The sequence below is a fragment of the Syzygium oleosum genome, unplaced genomic scaffold (assembly GCF_021117445.2).
Source record: "Syzygium oleosum isolate NSW1041296 unplaced genomic scaffold, Sole_v2.1 Sole_v2.21, whole genome shotgun sequence".
In the NCBI taxonomy this organism is placed as follows: domain Eukaryota; kingdom Viridiplantae; phylum Streptophyta; class Magnoliopsida; order Myrtales; family Myrtaceae; genus Syzygium; species Syzygium oleosum.
The window spans coordinates 2,502,432-2,523,811 of NW_026607505.1; the positions used below are offsets into that span (position 1 = coordinate 2,502,432).

The following is a 21,380-nucleotide window of genomic DNA, read 5'->3' on the forward strand; positions in this document are numbered from 1 at the left end:
TTATGACAAATTTACCTCAAACTAATATTTTGACCATTAAAAATCCCAAACTAGTATATTTGTGACAAATTTACCCTCAGTTTATTTCCGTTAAATTTTACTATCAAATTGCTTTGTTAAATGGCGCACGACAGTTGACTGATGTGCCAATTTTATATTTTACTCTCCGTTTGTCATAGGTGTAACAATTTGTGATTTTTTTTTTTGTATTAATTCAATTTAACGGAAACTAACGGAGGGTAAATTTATCACAAATATACTAGTTTGGGATTTTTAGTTGTTAAAATATTAATTTGAGGTAAATTTGTCACAAGTATACCAGTTTGGAGTTTTTTGTGATAAAAAAATTAGTTTGGGATAAAATTATCACAGGTGTACCAGTTTGGAGTTTTTTATGGTATTAACCCTATAAAGAATCAATGCCCACATAAATCACACTTACTTTGAATCTAACATGGTCATCTGAGAGATGTGAATCGCATGCTATGTACTGTGCATATGGAACTATACTGCTGTTAACATCAAGCGAATTCAGATACCAACCATCGTCTCATAATTAACGGCAAAAAATCCTCCAACCCGATTATTGGGACATCTATTTAAAGATACTCTCTACACAAAGAATGGAATTCATTGGCCGAGCCTATAGATTCATTAGGGCGGAGAAGTAAAGTCGTACTTTATGCGCAGCTTCCCGTCTACTGCAGCATACTGCTCAAGAAACCCCTACACATAGTTTAAGGTTTTGATAAATAGAACAGCTGATGATCAACGAATGGCAAGTCACACGTAGTGATTGATTCTTACCATATTCCGGATGTGTTCTTGACTTGATTTCTGCAAGTTATTTGCAAACCATAAGATATGATTGATAAGTGAAGACTAGACTTGGAAGACAAAGGGAAGGAGAAGAATTAAGACAATACTAACCTCGGTTTCCCACGTAAGGCATCGTTGACTTCATCAGTACTTGGTCTTCCATTGAATGTTGAAAGCAAGATATACTCCTCCTTCCCAGATGGCTGATCGACTCGTTTGTACAATTCGTGAGGGTAGGGGTAGGACATCCTGCAATGAAGAATTCACATGTCGTTCAACTTCATTGAAAACTGCAACAACTCCATCTTTGATTGACAGAGAGATGAAGCTCTTTGAAGCTGAGAGATATTGATAAAACTGAAATATATAGCAAAAGCATAAGCATTAGCCTCTCAACACATATCAATGATATAAGACATAAAGTTCGTCTGATTCTTGCCTCAGCGAAACAAAAATCCATGATTCTTACTTCCGACACACTACGCATTCAAGCTCACCTATCAGGCAAACCAATAGACCTTCAAAGTTAGCCAACAATCTCCTTGAAAGAACAGATAAACAGTTTCTGGAGAGTACCGATGTCTTGACATCTACACCATCGATGGATAAGAAAATGTTTCGCATACCATTGAGAAATTTTTTTTCAAGCATCCAGAAGAAAATGCATACTTCCAGACACGATTTTCATTCTGAGAAAGCTTAGTAATTCTTCTGCGTTGTCCTTTTACTTTGGCTAGGCAAGGGGATGGAGAAAGCAGAGAAGGCAAAAGCTCTGGTGGTAAGGACGGGCCACCCCCAATGCCAAACCTTGATTGATTTTAGTTTTATTGCATGTAAATTCAATCATTCCTTGTGCTCGAACAGTAATTCTGCACAGCCATGGCTCTAGAATATGAGGTATGTGTCAGAGATCATGCAAATTTACCTGAGAGCACCCATAATTGGGTATTGAGTTCCTGCATAATAGAGGAGCCGGAAGAAATAGCAATTCTCAAATGATGCAGCATACTCCAGTCTCTTGTCCCGTCCCATAGTCTTCAAACAAGTTTCAAGATAAAGAGAATCAGTTCAAATCTATATCCATTTTGTTTCCACATATTAACATTGTACTTACTTGCATGATACCACTGGAACCTGGTAAATCCTGGAAAAAAGAGCCATGCTCATTAGGAAGAGGCAAAACATTAGTTGCAGACTCTGCTAAAACACTGGATGCAGGTCTGCAGACAAAATGTTAAGTGATGGATTAAGAATGGTAAGAACATGCAAGCATTAGTTTGAAGAATTTCACAGTTTCTTAGGGTCATTTTATACAAGATTTTGGCTGATTTTGTTTGAAGAATAGCTTACCCCTGTGACTCTGTAAAACGAGGAAATATGACTGAGAGATGATTTCTATTAGTCTCAGTTTTTGTACTGACCAAATAATGACCAGCTCCTGGATATGCTTGCAGCCTCATTTGTAGGACATTATGGGACGGAAACATGGATATTTATTAACCATTCACCAGCTAACTACCTTGCTAAAGTGCAATTAGAGTCATAACCCAAGCAATGAAACTGTTCAACTTAACAGAATTTCAGGACAAACCTTAAGCCTAGGATTGATGAGGATGACCGGACGCATACCAGCAGATTCAGTCATGCCCCTGAGATCCTGCAATCTCAACATCAAGTGTTGCTTAACCATATAATTGCGACACAAGTAATAAAATGGACATAATTGCAAAAGGATTAGCGAAACACTTCCTATCAAGCTCCTTACATCGATGATACAGTTACCCACAGCATTTTGAGGAGCCACTAAGATAAAAATGTCGTCTTGCTCGTCAACCTCTTTGGCACCTATTGCAGATGTAAGGCTTAGTAAAGTTATGCATCGTGAAATTATTTCCCAATCAAATTGTTCCGAAAAGCAATATAAGCTAATGATAGAAATGCTGCTATGGATCAGAGGCGGAATAGCAATTTAACATCCAATGCATCATATGCAAAGGCCATCAAAGCATATGAGATTAATATGTGAGCCCTCTCACTATCATAAACATTAAAACTTTAAGCCCCTAAGAGTTAAAAAAGAAGGAAGAGAGAACACAACGTGTAAATTTGAAAGTATACACTAATCGCATGTTGTGCAAATTCTTGCATGGGGTTGGATGTCAGAGAGGAACTTGGAAGTCCCACACCATGTATATTTGGATCTCTGCAAGTATTATGACAACAACCACTTTGTCCACCAATGACCAAGGAGAGAAGTAGTCAATGGTATGATCGTTCTAATCTTTTAACAGGCATATGTCATTTAGAAAAACTCACTTTCCCCAGCCATATACCTATAGATCCAATCTTGACAAAGGTTCCTAATGCACCATGATCTCCCCAATCCATGAACTCCAATATCTTGCGAGTACCAGCTAGCTGCAGTGGCATTCCAGCAAGAGCACCTTCTCCCATGGACCCTTGAACACAAACCTGCATGAGATGATTTTCTAACAAATATGAATATAAACGGGTAACCGACACCTAATCTTAACATAGGAGAGGCAAAGGAACTAAGTCAGATATACCTTAACACGTTTTCCATCGTCAGCAAATGAAAGAGCAATAACCCTGACAAGTTCCATCAGAGTACCTATTCTATAAACATCCTGTCCAGATTGCATCACTAAAATATGGTTAAATTCCAATTATCTGTTTGACGAAGGACCAAATGTTCTCATACAATCCTCTTACCATTTCTGGGTTTAGCTCTGGGATATTGATTTCTACCTGAAATGTTGACAAGAAGAGCAGCATGAGCTTGGCTTTGGGAGTAACATGCATATGTAGATGAGGAACACCGTAACAAGATGAAACAGGGTAAATCTGTTTGAGAAGTTTCTCCTTAAATTTCCAGCTTTGGATTATTTTTTTATCAGTAAAAAGAGGATCAGCTTGATTTTAAGTATCAAAAGTCGTATGTGGAACTATAAGAACATATAAACATATATAAAATATGACGACTTAGGATATCTAAATCTCTTGTTAGTTTCTTTCTTCAAGTAATTCAGCACATGAAAACAGCACCAAAGATGAATATCCTACCTTTAGTCTTGTTTTTCCATCATATACGGCTCTCTGCGTAGCTTGAAGCACATCATCATAGAAATATGTTCTGATTTCTCTAGAGTGAGGAATGTTATTCAACCTAGTAGGCATTCCCCGCCATTTACCCTGTAGAATGCTAAAGCAAAATAAGGCAAGAATATAGCACAGATATTAATCAAAATTCTGCAGATCCACGATGCAGCTTTCAAACTAGGAACAAGGATAAATATATAGTATGATGAAATACCTCCTTTTTAGTTGCCTGATTTGATGGCAGTGAGATCCCAGATACAGGGTTCCCTGAAAGAAACGTCACAGGCTTACAAGACATTATTATGTAACTCGACATTTATGAATGGCAACGTCAACCCTTTTCTTTGATAGATACCTCACAAAAGGACTTGGGTCAATTTTCTCAGCAAAGATAATAATTGTCCTACAACACATTCCTTACCAGTCTTTCCACAGTACTTCCTTCAGCTAAGCAAAACTAATCCTTTACATTGTGCTATACTTCTCATCCTCTGAATCATTTATAGTTGCCTATACTTTCCCAAGCTTTGCTACTTAGTTGCTAATTCTACATCAACACATCCTTTCAGTCAATGAGTGGAAGTCTCTATCCTTCATTTCTTTCAAAAAATTGGTGGCTTCCCACTTCAAGGAAAAGAAAAAGAAACTCATGATTGAAGTATCAAAGTAGAGTGATCCCAATTGCAGTTCAAATGATATTACTCATACCTAGTTTTGTTGTTTTTGCTTTATCGTTTTGCACCATTGACAGCAGTGAGTCTACTTCACTGAAAACCACATCTTTGGGACGATTTCCATCAATCTGCACTCTCCAAAATGCAATCCATGACGGGTCATTACCATACAATTCTTAATGAGAAGTAAAAGAACGAGTCAGTTGACAGCAAGTGAGGACCTTATTCATTACGCTCAAGTAAGTCGATAGTATAGCCTGAGCATTTTTCTTGTATATTTCCAGGCGTGACTTCACCTAATACAAAAATCAAAGAGAAATTATACAATAGAAAACATTGGTAGGCGGCCAAAAGTAGCTAATCAGGTCTATGTACAACTCAGAAAGTGACAGTGTTCAGGAACCATAAGCTGGCACATGTGTCATAGACTCCTAGTCACCAACAGATGTTAATGCTTAGTACTTAAGAGAAAACTAAATGGTGCTGAGACTGCAGTTAAACTCTTATGTAGATGTAGGAGAAGAATGATAAGGTAGTTTCTTGTCATTATTAGAGAGCAACTAACAAGCCATAAATAATAATTGTCCTCAAATAAGCTGTCACCTTAAGCTCTATAAGAAAATCTCCCACTCCCTCAATCCTTCTCCTTTCCCTTGTCCAAGCACCGTCAGCCCTTAAATTAATCAAAATGGGCTACGCAGTAATTCTAGCAATTTCCTATAAAGTGCGACAACTAGGGGCATAAATGTTACTAGGCAATAAATGTGCTCAAGAGCCTCAAATTTCTCTTGTTTTAGCATACAATTACAATTACTAGACAGACATAACATTATGAGCTTGAACAATGTCAGAGTTGCATAATCTTCCAACTTTCCTTGACTGTTTTACGCCCGTGCAAGATACTGAGTATGAAAAGACAAGAATTTGCCAGAGTGATTGAATGCATCTCCTCTTCTTTCTATAAGTACTTAAGGTCCCCTTTTTTGACCATGCACGGTCGTATCTTATCCGCATTATAATGGATGCCAATTTTAGCTAATGCGAAGAAGATAAGATATCTCAAATTGCAAGACATAGGCAATAAGATAACACACAATATGCAAACCATGAACTAACAGCCAGAGAGGCAATGACAAAAAAGTGATTCTTACCTTTTCCTCTGTGTCATCAGGACGGGTAACAAGTCTAGCTTTAATCTCCTCTGTCTCTGGAGGAAAATTTGTAATATGGTAAATCTTCCCTGTCACTGGGTCTAGCCGTCTACCAACACATCTGTCGATTAGAATTTCATCAGGAACCTGAGTATTAAAAATATCGTTTACGTAAATGTTCAACTTAACTGTATTTGTGCTCATTATGGCAAAGAAACCAAACAGAGAATAGTTACAGATGAAGCAACTAGCCTTTGTGAGGACTAGCTCTTGCGAGGAAATTTGAGATTTCTCACAAACATGGAAGATTTGAAACTTGACAGTAATAAGGCATGCATATAACAAAATCCTGGTTATCTCCATCTGGTTGTAAAAAAGTTGGAGCACCCACACTACCAGTTCTTGATTGATGCCTGGTGTCGGAAAAACAATGAGGATGTAGTACTTAGCTTGTTCACAAATCGTGTTCACCACATGGCATCAAACATTCTAATGGGAACAACATTAATCCATTTGAAACACTGCAGCCAGCAATAAATTGTGACAAGTTCAGTATTTGTGAAAGGCCATTCCTCCCTAGGCACTAGACTGGGTTCTAGCCTGTACTAGATATCCAAGAACACAAACAGTTGTCAACTTCCATATTTATAAACTGTCTTCCCATTTCAAGGGAATGATGGAATTTTGGATTTGTTCCTCTCTCAAAAAATTCCCTCTGGGAGGTACAAAAAATTCATTATACTAACTAGCGGCCCAATTCTACCAATATGCAAGGAACAGATTCTATGCACAAATAGAGTAGAGTATAAAACAGGTGCAATTAAAAAGCAAAGATTGTGTATATGAAGGGGTCTACATACATCTAACACAATGTAAATGTCTGGTCTAATCTTCCTTTCTTCCAGGCTTTGTGCTTGAGCATAACTCCGAGGAAACCCATCAAGAAGCCACCCTTTTTCTTTAGCATCCGGAAGTGATAATCTTGCCGTGACCATCTGCAAAACAACAACTTGCCAATCTGCTTGAACTGTCTAAACCAGTAACACATAGATACCATGCAAGATGCTAAAGTTATCCATACAGCCGTCACAATCTCATCTGGTACAAGCTTTCCCGCATTCATGAACTCCTTGGCTTTGTTTCCGATGTCAGTCCCAGCAGATACTTCAGCTCTCAGAAGATCACCGGTGGATATGTGGACCAAGCCAAACTAAGAAGATTCAAGAGAAATTTTAAGAACTTCCTAGGACAATTATTGTAGAAGTAATCTATTCTAAGAGACCTTTTTCATCCACCAACTGCATTATGCAAGGGAGAAGAGTGCTCAGAGTAGCTTGCTAATAAAGAAGGAGAAAAGCATTGAACTAACATCATGAACTCTAGTAAACTTCAGCTAAATTCATAAGCACACAAATCAAAGTTACTATCGAGACAAAATCAGCCTTGTTGGTGAAGGATCAACGAAACCCAGTTGAGGCCGTGGCCTTGCAGTGCTAAAGTGCTACGAGTAACCATATGATACTCTTTTATAACAAAAAAAATCAACAATTTTGCATCTTTTTTTTGGGGTCAATTCTGCAATGAAAGATATTAAAAAAGGATACCTTCTTGACGATCGATTCACACTGGGTCCCCTTCCCAGATGCTGGTGCACCGGATATCATCACCTTCAATGGCTCACTAGCCGAGCAGTTCACCTCCAGTCCCTGCCACACAAGAACCAAATAAAACAGCAGCACAAACACACACCCACAAAAGCCAAAAAAATAAAGAGAAAAAGAGCAAAAAACGAACAATTGCCCATCAGCGAGCAACACGTTACAGACCATAGATTTCGGCTTCGCCCTCAAACGGGTTCTGGCGGGCGCCGAGAAGGAGAGGACGTGGCGAGACAAAAGCGGGGTCGGTCGAACAGAAGAAGATGAAGTTGGAGGAGGAGGAGATGGGGAGGAAGAAGGGTGGAGAGAAGGAGCAGAGAGACGGGGCGGAGAGGGAGATGGGGAGGCGCCGCTGCTGCAGTGGAGAGACGGCAGCGAAGCGTGCAACATCGTCGCGGACGAAGGAGAGGCAGAGGCAGAGAGAGAGAGAGAGAGAGAGAGAGAGGTGGGAGAAACAGAGGAAATGGAATGGCGAGATGAGGGGCGTGAGGAGGATTTTGGTGTCTCGAGATTTTTGGCGGGGGGAAGGGTGGCAAACGGACCATCCACGTGTCGCGGTGGAAAGGGCGGGCCCGGATATCCGGGCCGGGCTCGGGGCGGGCCCATGTGAGCCCGACTTCTGGAGGCCTTTCCAGGCCCAAGATTGCGGGCCTGCTCAAGTGCGCAAATCCACCGAGCGAAAAGCATGGGCGACTCCGATAGGCATGCGGCCCTGCTGGTAAATGAATTGAGGGAGGTTGAGGACGTTTGTATCACGGGTGCGGGATTCGACTTTCGCGCAGAGCAAAAGTCAGAGCAACAGTCAGAGAATAAGAAGAATTAGAAATAGGATAGACAAAAAAAAAAAAAAATTGGCGACAAAAAAATGAGAATGAAATTCAGGGAATATTTGATTTTTACTTTAAATGCTTGTTTGTTTAAACTTAAGGATATGCAAAAAGGTGTTTTCCGCTTTCCTATCAAAATCTAATATGTTATTGGAATTTGTAAGAATTTATGGAGAAATTATATGCATATCCAAGGTACTAATATTTTCTATGACGTGAAGGTTTTATGTATTTCAAACTAAAAAACAATCAAAATTCATGTAAGAGTGATCGGTTCTAGGGTAGGTCCGAAAATCGGACCGAAAAGGGTCTACCCAGTCTGTGGAACCGGGAATCAACCATATCCGCCTTGGAACAAGACCGGGCCTGTTTGAATTGGTCGATCAAGGTCCTCGGGAACTGGCAATGTTATTGTTTTAAAATGTTTTATTTTCTATCTTAAAAGTTCCTAAAAATATTGAAAGTTAATTTAGTGTAGGATGAAATTACTAATCATAGGCAAGTTACTAGTAAAAAAAGAGATTACAACCACAAATAATTTGTACATTTTTTCCTTGATGAACAAAAATATATATATATTATACTCTGAGCGAGTTCCGCCGGTTTGGTCCGGTTCCTCCCCAAAAACTGGGAACCAGACCAATTCCCACAAGAACCGCCCAGAACCGGCCTAATCTGTCGGGTCAGGTCAAGTACCCGAGGTGGACCAGGACCGATGCACACCCCTAGATACATGCGTCTAAAGATTAAAATTATGCAAAAATTAATAAAAATTAAAAACCAATATTTGGAAAAAGATTAAAATGTGCCGGAAGTAGACCAAGTATTGCCTTTTTTTTCTTTTTTGGTCTGACCCAAGTATTATCACATGTGCTACCAATGTTTGACTAGGGTTTCGAACGTGGAATTGGTCAGGGACTATTGAATCCCCAGATAGGCACGCCACAAATAATTTAATGAAAAGAATTAGGACTAATGTGCGGGCTCTGTGCTGATCACGTCAAAGGGTTATCCAACCTAATTAGATGATGAAAGCTTTGATTTGATTCCCGATGATCATGGTCGATATCATGATCCCACTATAATATGATCTCTTACAGTGATGCAATCATTAATTTAATCTGGTTTCACACTTGACTCTCGCGTCCTACCTCATTGCATGCAGGAGTTCCACCGGAAAATTTGATACATAGATTTGATTCTTATTGAGCATGGTTTCCACGTTTCAAACCTAATGACAGTATTGAAGGATTAGAAGTTGAAATCAGCTCAATCATGCAATTAGACAAATTTGTTACACCCCGAAGATATTTGTTCGTTATCGATTATCTTCAAATTCCTCACTTTAAACCATGAAACGATCGTCCAATTTTCTAGTAACTTCGGTTTTGCCTTGAGATTTCTCTCAAAAACTTATGCAGAATCGAACAAAAGACCGTCAATGAAAGATGCCAAAGTGATGAGATACGTACTCCCAATGCTTTGCCTTAGAAACTTCTTGCAAGAGGATAAATAATGAGAGACGCGCTGCAATAGCTTGATTAGCTATTGTCGTGTCCGGATTGCATTAAAAGATCGCGTGAGATCAGCTTCGACGTCTCTTCTCGAATCTACCATTTAGCACTTAAGGTCCAATAGTGACGTTTATGGTGATGATCATGATGTCTACTTCTTCTATGGCTGAGGGTTTCAAGAACAATTGTTCGACATTACCAAGTAACGCAGACAATCGCATGTTTGCACAACCCACCCGGCGACTCGCATCTTAACCAGTCCAGAAATAATACTGAATCAGCCGATTATCATATTGAATCGAAGCTCTGCGCTAATCTCTCAATCATATTAAGTAGACTATATGATACAAGCCAATATAATTCCTTCAACATGTCACTTTACCTAAGTGTTTTTTTGTTTGCATCTGGGGGAGATCCTGTCTAGCATGAACCTTGAAAGACTATGACCTATTTAAGAGTCATGAAAAAAGAAGAGCAAGTCTCCCAGATGGGCAAGAAGCGCAAATCTCCAAGAAAGCTAGACGATAAAGACAGCGGACATGACGGTGGTTGCCGAAGATTTCCCCGGTAACATGGTCAATCAGGAGCCCCGCCCTTTCAGCCCTCAGAGGTCGATCTTTAGGGTTCCTGCGCACATTCGTCAGGTTGACGAGAAGGCGTACAACCCTAGGGTCGTCTCGATCGGCCCATTCCATCGGAACCGGCCCGGTTTGAGAGCCATGGAAGCTCAGAAGGTAAGGTTCTACGAGCGCCTCATGACGCGAATGGCTTACAAAGATCGCGGTGTTGGCATCAAAATGGCGATGAGGAAATTGGAGCCCGGCGCTAGGAGGTGTTACATGGAGGAGTTTGACGATATTAACACCGACGAGTTTGTCGAGATGATGGTTCTTGATGGTTGTTTCATTGTGGAACTCATGAGGTTGTACCATGAGAGCAATCAGGTACACAGTTAACCCCCAGTGCTAATTCCAGGATCTACGATTAATAGCTGAGACAAGCGATCGCTTTAATTTCCTTTCACTACAATCAGTGATCTTGCGCATGCTTCATATAAATGTATTCTTTTGTATGTGTTTGTGTTTTGTTTGAGATTAGGACGAAGAGGGACAATTTGTGGAAGAGCCAATATTTGCAACAAGATGGATGCTACCCAACATCACCAGAGATCTTCTCATGCTCGAGAACCAATTGCCGATGTTCGTGTTGCAAGAGTTCTTCAACCTCACGACGTTCGACCAGAACGCGATGCTTCTAAACAAGCTTGCCCTCCTATTCTTGGAGCCTCTGAGGCCGCAGAAGGGACAATACACCAACATAAGCTTGAACGACAAGGGCGAGCATCACCATCTCCTCGCGCTATTCCACTCAAGCTTCATTCCCTCCGACGTTCGCCCCTTTCGAATTGAACGAGGCGCTCGATGGAACAGGCAAGAGAATTTACCAGGGAAGTTGTGGGTCCATGAGGCGAAGAGGCTACGGAGAGCCGGCATCCGGTTAACGTACAACCCCGGCAACCTCCTCAACATAGAGTTTGCGAATCGGGAGCTCAAGATCCCCACCCTCTTCATCGACGAGTGGACGGGGCCGCTCCTGAGGAACTTGCTGGCTTACGAGCAGTGCAACTCGTTCGCCCCGCCATATATCACGTGTTATGCGATCTTCCTCAACAGTATCATCGAAGACCTGGAGGACATGGAGATCTTGCAAGACGCAGGGATTATATACCAATCGGTGGGCGAAGACGAAGGGGTGGTGGACCTCATCAATAGCCTCTCCAAGGAGCTCGTGTTTGATATGCACGACATGAGCGAATGCTTCATAGCCCAGCAAATTGAGGACATCAACAGTTTCTGCAAATCTTGGCTGAGCAAGTGCATTTTTCAGCTCTCCCGTTTTGAAATGGGCAATATCTTGTCATTCATTTTGCCATTCAGATAGCTGTAATTGGAAGAGAGGGCCTCTTCACATTTGAAATCATTCCGCAACATACTCGATCATTCTTTTTTGTACAAATTCATCTGTCAATGTATTGCTCATGCAATTGCATCCATTGTGGTGATGCAATCAAGATCATTCTGATGATCAAATCGATTCCTTAGTTCAAGAAACCGAGACATCAAACCGATTGACTTTGTCCATCTGATAGTCATTGAATTAATTTACCACAAATAGATTGCTCTTCTTAACAGTTTTTGCATTTTGACTAAATACTCCCGATCTCATATTGCAAGTAATAACAAATAAGTGCTTTTTTTTTCCGGATGAGACAATGGCAAGTGCTGCATTATCGATTTATTATTATGGACGATTCTACCGTCGTTCCAAAAGAAAAAAAAATGAATGTTTTCTGCCATTGTGATAAATTCCTGAAAGAGTTGATAAGTATGAAAAGCTATTAATAAAACAAGTTACTTGTCCCCGGATCTTCCGATACTTTTTTTTTATCGTCCGATACTTTATTGGCCGACATTTTTATGAAATTCCTAACCCTTTTTGAGAGCATACACATTATCATATTTTATTTATCTTTGATTAATTTCATAAAAGTGTTGGTGAATTACTAGCAAATTGCTTGGAAAAAAATATTCACCTGTCTTTTTTCGCTATGCTTATCCTTTTTTCATCAAATAGTCTTTCAAAACAACGAAAAGATATGTTCAAGAACTATCCTTACTTCTGCGGATGGAAGACATAGCTGTAATATATAAGGACGAAAATATGCATTTTTTGTGTGAATAAGAGCTACTTGTATAGCTTTGGACGGTATAAAATTAATATCCCTATCAAAATTACCATTGACGTTGTGTGATTATCTTCATGCGTAGCTAGCTCTATGCTTTACATTGTCATAATCTTGATTTAATATGCAGACCTGTAATTCTTTCTTTGGTCCAGAAACTGAACAATATTTGGCTCCCCAGCTGATGTTTCATGAAACTAAATTAAACTTAGGTAAAGTTTTTATACAAGGATGTAATGTGAACAATAAGTGAATCTATTAAAAGAGCAAAAGCAACCATTCTAAGAATTATAGTACGGGACAGATTTATTGGTCTATGGCTGGTTGACTGCGTGGGTGGAGACGGGAACACGACAATAATAATGGAAACTTCAGTGGAGACTGTGCTGGCAAATGTTCTGGAGACAAGACACCCGAAGGACTGAAACATGCTTTGCTTTTTCTTCCGTTCGAAATATAAAACTGAAAAAAACAGAGGATAAAGATTCAAGATCGTGCTATATAACATGATCTTGCATCGAAATAATCAAAAGTTAATCAATAATCTAATCTGGTTTCACACTTGATGACCCTGGTCATGCTCGACACATCATGCCTTTGTGCTTGCTGACCAGCTCGATCTCATGGGGGACGCAACCCAATTAGAAAATCATTCTCTTTAGACACTCCATAGATGAAGATCCAACAATTTTCATCAAGATAACTGATGTGGTTACTTTCCCTCTTAATTTTAACAAGATTCTGTACCATACATAGAAGAATATATAGCTCAATAGACTTAACACACACACACACATCGTGGTTTGTTTTTTTGTAAAAAAGCAAATCCTCATTAACTTAAAGATGTTCAAGATTGGTACACGCACGAAGAAACACGGTCTCAGCCCTCTTTTTCTGATATGCCACGACGTGTCGTATATTGTAGAATCAGAAGCTACTGAAATTTCATAAGTTTCATCAAGTAACTCTTCACTAATCTAAGAGACCGGAAAACAATAGATTAGGAGCTTTTATGGACCAGTAATTTGAGAGGAAGTTGTGGGTTATAAGTTAGAACTTCCTTGTTTTTGGCACATTCGACATTTTGAAAGAATTCTTGGTCAAAGTTAGGTTGCTTATTAAGTCTCAGGGTTTGATGTAATTGGTCAATTCCGAGGGGGAGTATGAAATCATGTATATACTTTACTTTACTTGCAGGTATCACTATCAAGATGGATATCATTTTATTAGGTCAGCCAATGATCGTTTCCTTAGCCGGGAAGCATATTTCTCTTCCAAGAAGATGGAAAGAAGTTTTTGCATAGACACATAGGAGGTCGACATGTGTATATGACTATAGTTAACGAAATGATTTTATAGATTTTTTTGGCATTTCGATTAATTAGACACATGTTAATTTCTCCTAATAATACATACCAAAAATCTTTGATATGGTATCAGTAGACAAAAGAAATGATATGGAAATAATTCTCTCTCTTTACCATTAGCTTTTGCATATGTGTTGCGTCTTTTTCTTCTTTCTTCTTTAGCTTTGTTTCTTTGCTATTTCACTTTCAGCATATATATGTACGCACTCACAATTAGTTATGGTTAACAGTAATCTGTCAGATATATCTGCAAAATATTCTACAAGATGCTTTGCCTCCAGACAAATATAATTCATGGGACCATGTCAGACTCTTCCTAGATGCTGCTTAGTTTTGCATCTGAGGAAGGTACTATCACGCATGAATGCATAAAATATTGAAACTTGAAGGCCAAAATGTAAATTCTGGACCCTAACTTGAAGGCCAAAATGTAAATTTTGAACCCTAACGTGAACTATTTAAACTTCCGCTCTATCTAAACCTGTAATGTTCAATCCTTATTCCACCTGACTGCTTGTGTTCCTGTACATATGGGAAATACTCTTTCATTGTTAATCTACAAGGGAGAAATGACCCTTCATAGTATCTTGGAGATCATGAAAAACAAGAAGCGCAAATTGCAGGGAAAGCCGAGAGCGAGTGAAGAGATGACGGCCACCAGGGATTCCTACGGATTCAGCAAGCAGTGGTCGATCTTTCGGGTTCCGGAGCACATTCGTGAGGTAGACAAGAAGGCGTACAACCCTCGGGTCGTCGCGATCGGTCCGTTCCATCGGGACCGGCCAGAGTTGAGGGCGATGGAAACTCAGAAGCTGAGGCTGTACGAGCGACTTATGAAGCAGATTGTTGGCGAGGAACGTGATGTGGGTCTCCAGACTGCGATCAAGAAGTTGGAAGGCAGGGCAAGGAGATGTTATTCAGAGGAGTTCGACGATGTCAGCAGCGAGGAATTTGTCCAGATGATGCTTCTCGACGGGTGCTTCATAGTCGAGCTCATGCGGTTGTATCATAAGAGTAATGAGGTACTTATAAATTCCCATCCGGATACCATCTAACGCGAATTTTTCCTCGCTCGGATTCAAATCGATTGCTAATGCTTTCTTGTGTTTGTCCATTTGTCTGTTTGGAAATTAGTACGGTGAACATTTGGAAGAACCTATATTCGCAACGAGATGGATGCTTCCCAACATCACTAGAGATCTGCTAATGCTCGAGAACCAATTGCCCTTTTTTGTGTTGCAAGAAATATACAAGCTCACCACCTTCGGTGAGAAAGAGACCCCACTAAACAAGCTCGCGCTCCTATTCTTCGAGCCTCTACGACCCCAAAAGGGCGAATACACTGAGATAAAGTTGCAAGACCAAGGGACGCATCATCATCTCCTCGCTCTATTTCACTCTAGTTTCCTCCCGTGTGACTACCGTCCTTCTCTAAGGTTCCGAGGCGTGAGATGGAACAGACAGGAAAATTTACCGGGGAAGTTTTGGCTGGAAGAAGCAAGAACACTTCGGAGATCCGGCATTAAGTTCAAAAGCAATCCCGGTAACCTCCTCAACATAGAATTCGAGAACAGGGAGCTCCGAATCCCAACCCTATTCATCGACGACTCCACGGGACCTTTGTTCCGGAACTTGCTGGCTTACGAACAGTGCAATGCCTTCGCTGCGCCGTATTTCACCTGCTATGCAATCTTCCTCAACAGCATCATCAACGCGCCAGAAGACATCGAGATCCTTCAAGATGCGGGGATCATAATACAGTCCAAGGCCGTGGACGAAGAAGTGGTGAACCTTGTTAATAGCCTCACCAAGGAGCTTGTGTTCGATTTGCACGACATGAATGACTGCTACATAGTACAGCAAATCGAAGACATCAACGCCTTCTGCAGATCTTGGATGAGTAAATGCATCTATCACGTCTCCAACATCGATTTCATCAGTATCGGATTATCATTTATATTCCCTTCATTCAAATAATTGTATACCCACCATTTTCCTAGCCATCCTTGGAACACAAAATAATAGGCATGATCATAACCTTCCATGTATCCCTTCCTATGTGTTCTGAGATACTCATTCTATGTACTAATTCAATACTCATGCACTAATTGGTAAGGGGATATTGTTTAAGCACATCATGTTTGAGAGATTACTCAAATTTGGCTGCAAATGGAAAAGCTTGTGATCTGTGATCTGCATGAATCTCTCAAGTTTCTGCTCTTTTCCCATTGAGTCGTACCAGGCTTTATTTGCAAGGAAGTAAAGCAATATATAACTTCCAAGTCTCGTACTCAAAGTTAATTATCTCGAGACATTGTTTTTGCTGACTTGAGAGCGCTAATTACTTGTTGAGGCTTCTGACACCAGTTATAGCAGTACTGTAGCGGTATCTAGGGACTTGGAGTTGATTATAGTCTTTTTCTATTAATTTGCATTGAGCATAGTTACGATGTTAAAACCTAGCAACAGTAAAGAATGGATTATAAGTTAAAACCAGCTTAATCATGATGTTGACACGAAAAATTGACCAAGTTTCCAATTGTCGACTTGGTTGACAGAAGCCGGGAAAGAAGCGTTGGAGGCGAAGAATCACTAAGTGTTGAGTGCTATTAGTCGACAATCACTAAAGTAGAAATGAAATAACCGTCAAGTAGTGGAAGTGAGGAGTTAGGGGGCAATTGATAGGTGGCAATTATGAAGGAGTGGAGAAGACACGACTGCCGAAGTAATGGAGTCGTTTATTTCTGAAAAACCACTTATAGATAGGAATTGCTAAATTGTGGGAGTCACATAAGATATATTTAATTTCTTTGTAATCATTGTTAATAGTTGATAGTAGGTATAAATGCTTGAATTCCATTTGTAGATGGGATCTCCAATCGATCAATGAACATCAATTATTTAATTTTACTTCCGGTTTATCTTTAATTTCAATACCCTTTACATGGTTGGCAACAATTGTTCCCTATCACTACCTTTAATTTTCTCGTCGTTTATGTTACATGTAAAAAAATCAACAAATGACCATTTTAAGACCTTGGTTGTTTCACATCGATCCATATTTCGGAAGGTATTTCGTCGATGCTTTTCAGCAAAATATCTTTTTGCCACGCCTGATGGGACTCTTGTTTATTGATATGAGGAAACTTTCATTACGAGAACCAAAAGTCAACTAGAGGGAAATAATGTTGCTGACAACAACAATCCAGTATCACAAACTGAAAATGATGTCGTTGCCCAGTTTGAATCATCACCCACAGGAAGAGTTGTAAAAGAAGGATGACACGAACGAGGTGATCTTCCCAGGAACGTTACCGAAGAGCAATTAAGGGAAATGACACCGAATTCTACTATGATGTTGACCTTAAGGATGTTATTTGAAGAACCATAGAATGAATTGGCTAATTACAACGTGAGTCATATGTCATATGTAATCAAGACGATGGTTTTCAATGCTATGAACAATGCTCTGTTCAAGCCAGGGTCTTCCAACCAACTATTGCAAGGGAATTCCGTAGTACCAGGTTATCTTTCTAGTCCTTTAAATAACTATACGGGTCAATAAGAATTTTGCAAAGGTTCAAGTCTTCAAATCAAGGTCAAAACAATTGAAATGATGTCGGTCAAAATAATCAAATAAGTAACAACAATTTGGCTAACCAGACTGGTCAAATGCCAGAAGTTGAAAACATTAGGACAATAGTGGTTTTGAAACCACCAAATTACCAATTGAAATGCAAACATCCATGCTAGACCTAACTTACCAATTAACATCAATATAGATAATCCGACAAGACTAGTCTTGCTGCCTAGGGGGTATAATGTCCAACCAAATGTTCAATTATATTCCCATTGCTAAAGAGATCATGTGATGATAGGTATTAGATAGGGAAGTTATGAGACCCACATACAGAAAACCTTATCCTGGATGGGTCGATAACCAGCTTTTTTACAAAGGCTTTAAGATCCCTGACATAGCCATTTTTAATGGTGTAGAACATGTTGGTGGATTTGTGGTTCAATGTGGTGAAGCAAGTAAAAATGAGTTTTTAAGACTAAGACTATCTCTCTTATCTTTATCAAAATTACAATTACCCGGTACACCAATTTACCACCAAACTTGGTGCATAATTGGGTAGAGATGAAAAGATAATTCCATTCTCAGTTTTGTAAAACTATACCCAAGTTGTCGATCGCTGACTTGGCTAGCATCTATCAATATAATAATGAGTTAGTCGATCAGTTTATTGTTTGATTTAAGAAGACAAAAATATATGCCTAACTTTACTCTCAGAAAAAGAATTTATGAATTTTGCCTTTAATGGTTTGAAATTCAACATTAGACGTAGATTCGAAGGCTAGATCTATGTCCATTTGTTTCAAGTTGCGACAAAAGTCTCTCCTTACAAGCAGTTACTTAAAGAAAGAGATAAGAAGCCACATAGAAAGTTCAAACAAAATGTGGCCTTAATCGACAATTGGGAATCAGAAAATGACTCTAACTCCAATGAAAACATGGAAGTGGCTGTAGCAAAAAGATGCTCGACGAGCCTTACGTTTGTCTAGCATTGAGGCTTGCTAGGGTAAAAGAAACAATTATGATTTGGGCTAAAGGCGCCCAAGTTTACTCATTCGACATCATTAAGTTGGATGAAACCTTCAACTTGCTTCTGAAAGACTGCCTTATAAAACTGACCGAAGGCCAAATCATCCCAAATAAATAAGATTTAGTAAACAAAAGGTATTATAGTGGTACCATTCACGAAGCCATAACAAGGTGATCTATATTATTTTCAGGGAAACAAATTTTGGCAAGGAAAAATCAAGTTTGCCAATGAAAAAGAAAAAGGAAAAATGGAAGTAAAACCGCCTCAAAGGAATCTATGTCCACGATGCCAACAGGATATCGACAGAGAGGACTACGAATCGGCTAAAAGTAAAATGAAAGTGAACTTTCGGCTAGGCTAAGGCAGAAGAGTTACTTATGATCAGGTACTTATGGGTGCAGCTCATCGGTCAAGTGTGTTTAATCGAATCGACTTTCCAAAGAGATTACCAATGCGGAAGAAAACTCTCAAACAAAACAACGATACGAGGAGGGTGACCCTAGTGTACGGACACTTGGACAGCATAGTGAAAAATTTGACTATTTTGTGAAGTATATGCCTCCTCCTGGTTTCGGTGCTGATATAAAGGATATTGTGCCGACGGGATGGGGTGAGTCAGATGATAACTTCCAAGCAGATGAAGTTCCAGGGTTTTCAAGTCGATGAACATACAAAGTACCTTATAATTCTCCAGAAGGATGATGGATCGATGTAGGTGGTACACCAGGGGGCATGTTTACTTGGACTCAAAAGAGGGGGATGCGGCGGAAGAGGCAAATGCTCCAACAACAACTGGATCAATCTCAACCTCAACCTCAACCTCAACCTCAAGCATAGAGTTCCAGGCCACGAAGATTTGGGAAATCAAAGAACCTATCATCGAGGCTTTTGGCTTGAGCATAACTCCGTGGATACCCGTCAAGAACCCACCCTTTTTGTTTAGCATCTGGAAGCGATAATCTTGTTGTGACCATCTGCGAAAACAGTAACTTTCCAATCTGCTTGAACTTTCAAAACCACGAAAAGATATATTGTAATGCGAGATGGTAAAGTTGTCCATACAGCCGTCACCGTCTCATCTGGTACAAGCTTTTCCGCATTCATGAACTCTTGGGCTTTGTTTCCATTGTTAGTCCCTGCAGATACATCAGCCCTCAGATAATCACCAATGGATGTGTGGACCAAGCCAAACTAAGAAGATTTCAGAGAAACTTTAACAACACCCCACGACAATTATTGTAAAAGTAACCTAGTTTAAGAGATCTTTTCATCCACTAACTGCATTATGCAAAGGGGGAAAGGTGCTCAGAGTAGTTCGCTGGAAAAAGGAGAAAAGCATTGAACTAACATCGTGAACTCTAGTATTAGACTACACTACTAAAGAAATTGGAGTCTACAGGTTGTACGCTTCAGCTGAAGTCAGAGACACACAAATTAAAGGCAATATCGAGACGACATCCGCCTTGTTGCCGAAGGATCAGTGAAACCAAATTGAGGCCATGGCCTTGCAGTGCTGAGGTGTTACTAAGGGTGCGGATGACAACCATTTTGTTTCAGAAATCAATTTATGGCTAGAAATAGATTTCCACGGATGAGTTTCTAAGCAAAAATACGCGTTTGATAACAACATAAGATTTCTGTTCTCGAAACAAAAATCTGTTTGATAATGGTATAAAATTTCTCTCTTGGGCGACCGGCGGATGACAGGAGGAGGTGGCGTACGGAAGCGTGGCCAATGCGGAGGATAGCGGCAAGAGGCGGCCGGCGGGTGGCGGCGAGAGGAGGGCGGCAGGAGGAGGGTGGCAGCGAGAGGTGGTGGTCAGCAGCGGGAGGCGGGCAGGCGGCGGCCCACGGCAGTCGGCGATGGGGGATGATGGTAGACGGATGGCCGGAGGCGGGCGGCGGTGAGAGCAGGGCGGTGGCAGGAGGCGAGCGGTGGCCCAAGGCGGTCGGCGGCGGGGTACAACGGCCGACGGATGGCGGGAGGCGGCGAATGTCAAGTGGGCGGCGACGGGAGGTGGTCGGCAGCCCATGGCGGTTGACGGCGGGGGACGATGGCCAGCAGATGGTGGGAGGTGGCGGTGGGAGGCGGGCGGCGGCGGGAGGCAGGCGATGGCCCATGGCGGCTGGCGGACGGCAGGTGAGTGGCGGGTGGGCAACCGGCTAGTAACGAGGACGAGTGATGAGAAGAATTTTTATTTTTCATTTTTGTTCCAGAAATAGAAAAGTAGACTTCTTATTTCTGTTCAAAACCTATTTCTGAAATCAAAATTTATTCCAGAAATTGGAAAATGAAATTGCGTTGCCAAACGGATTTCTGTTCCAAACCTGTTTCCAGGAACAGAAAAATAGAAAAATAGAGAAACGGAATGGTTATCATTCACAGTCTAAGTGACCATATGATAACTCTTTTATCAACAAGTCAACAGTTTTGCATCTTTGTTTGGTCAATACTACAATCTAACATATAAAAAGATGCCTTCCTGACGATCAATTCACACCAAGTCCCCTTCCCTGATGCTGGTGCGCCAGAGTAGACCTGAGTGTCTGGTCGGGCTCGGGCTAGGGCTTGGGCCGGGCCATCTGTGCCCGACTTCTGGAGCTCTTGCCAGGCCCAAGCTTGCCGGCCTGAATAAGTGCTCAAATCCGCCTAGCTGAAAACAAGACTGAAATTTAGTGAAACTTTGATATTAACAAGGTGTTACTTTATATGAAAATGATCTATATGAAATGATTTTTCAAACTTTCATGCATTTGGTTTGCTCAAAGTGGACATTCAACTGTAAGAAATTTTATGGTCAAGAAAAAGAACCGTAGCTAAAATTGAGATCAATGATTTCTCCATTCGAAAAAGAAGAAATCGTTTTCTCGAGCTCTTCTCCACACGCAGCTCATGCAGA

At 40.5% G+C, this 21,380-nt stretch overlaps 2 protein-coding genes and 1 pseudogene across 2 annotated transcripts; 2 read left to right on the plus strand and 1 right to left on the minus strand.

Moving 5' to 3' along the window:
• Positions 1–488: 488 nt before the first annotated feature.
• Positions 489–7,902, minus strand: LOC115677439 (adenylate kinase 5, chloroplastic). Its single transcript, XM_056321089.1, is given in 21 exon segments — positions 489–726; positions 808–837; positions 931–1,024; positions 1,027–1,068; positions 1,745–1,814; positions 1,816–1,854; positions 1,934–1,963; positions 2,411–2,476; positions 2,585–2,664; positions 3,153–3,291; positions 3,387–3,467; positions 3,553–3,588; positions 3,904–4,032; positions 4,154–4,206; positions 4,648–4,741; positions 4,835–4,909; positions 5,765–5,911; positions 6,625–6,759; positions 6,846–6,974; positions 7,369–7,470; positions 7,591–7,902. Coding segments are annotated over 21 exon segments (1,821 nt in total). The 5' UTR covers positions 7,813–7,902; the 3' UTR covers positions 489–698.
• Positions 7,903–10,250: 2,348 nt separating this feature from the next.
• Positions 10,251–11,704, plus strand: LOC115677440 (UPF0481 protein At3g47200-like; annotated as a pseudogene).
• Positions 11,705–14,392: 2,688 nt separating this feature from the next.
• LOC115677448 (UPF0481 protein At3g47200-like) lies at positions 14,393–15,855 on the plus strand. Its single transcript, XM_030600616.2, has 2 exons — positions 14,393–14,895; positions 15,008–15,855. The coding sequence occupies exons 1-2, from the start codon at positions 14,404–14,406 to the stop codon at positions 15,848–15,850; spliced, it is 1,335 nt and encodes a 444-aa protein (XP_030456476.2). The 5' UTR covers positions 14,393–14,403; the 3' UTR covers positions 15,851–15,855.
• Positions 15,856–21,380: the final 5,525 nt, after the last annotated feature.

Bases quoted from the DNA above. Each gene is read 5' to 3' on its own strand.
- LOC115677448 (XM_030600616.2), top strand. From the start codon at position 14,404: ATGGGAAATACTCTTTCATTGTTAATCTACAAGGGAGAAATGACCCTT. The intron at 14,896-15,007 runs GTACTTATAAAT...TTTGGAAATTAG, and splicing joins TGTATCATAAGAGTAATGAG to TACGGTGAACATTTGGAAGA.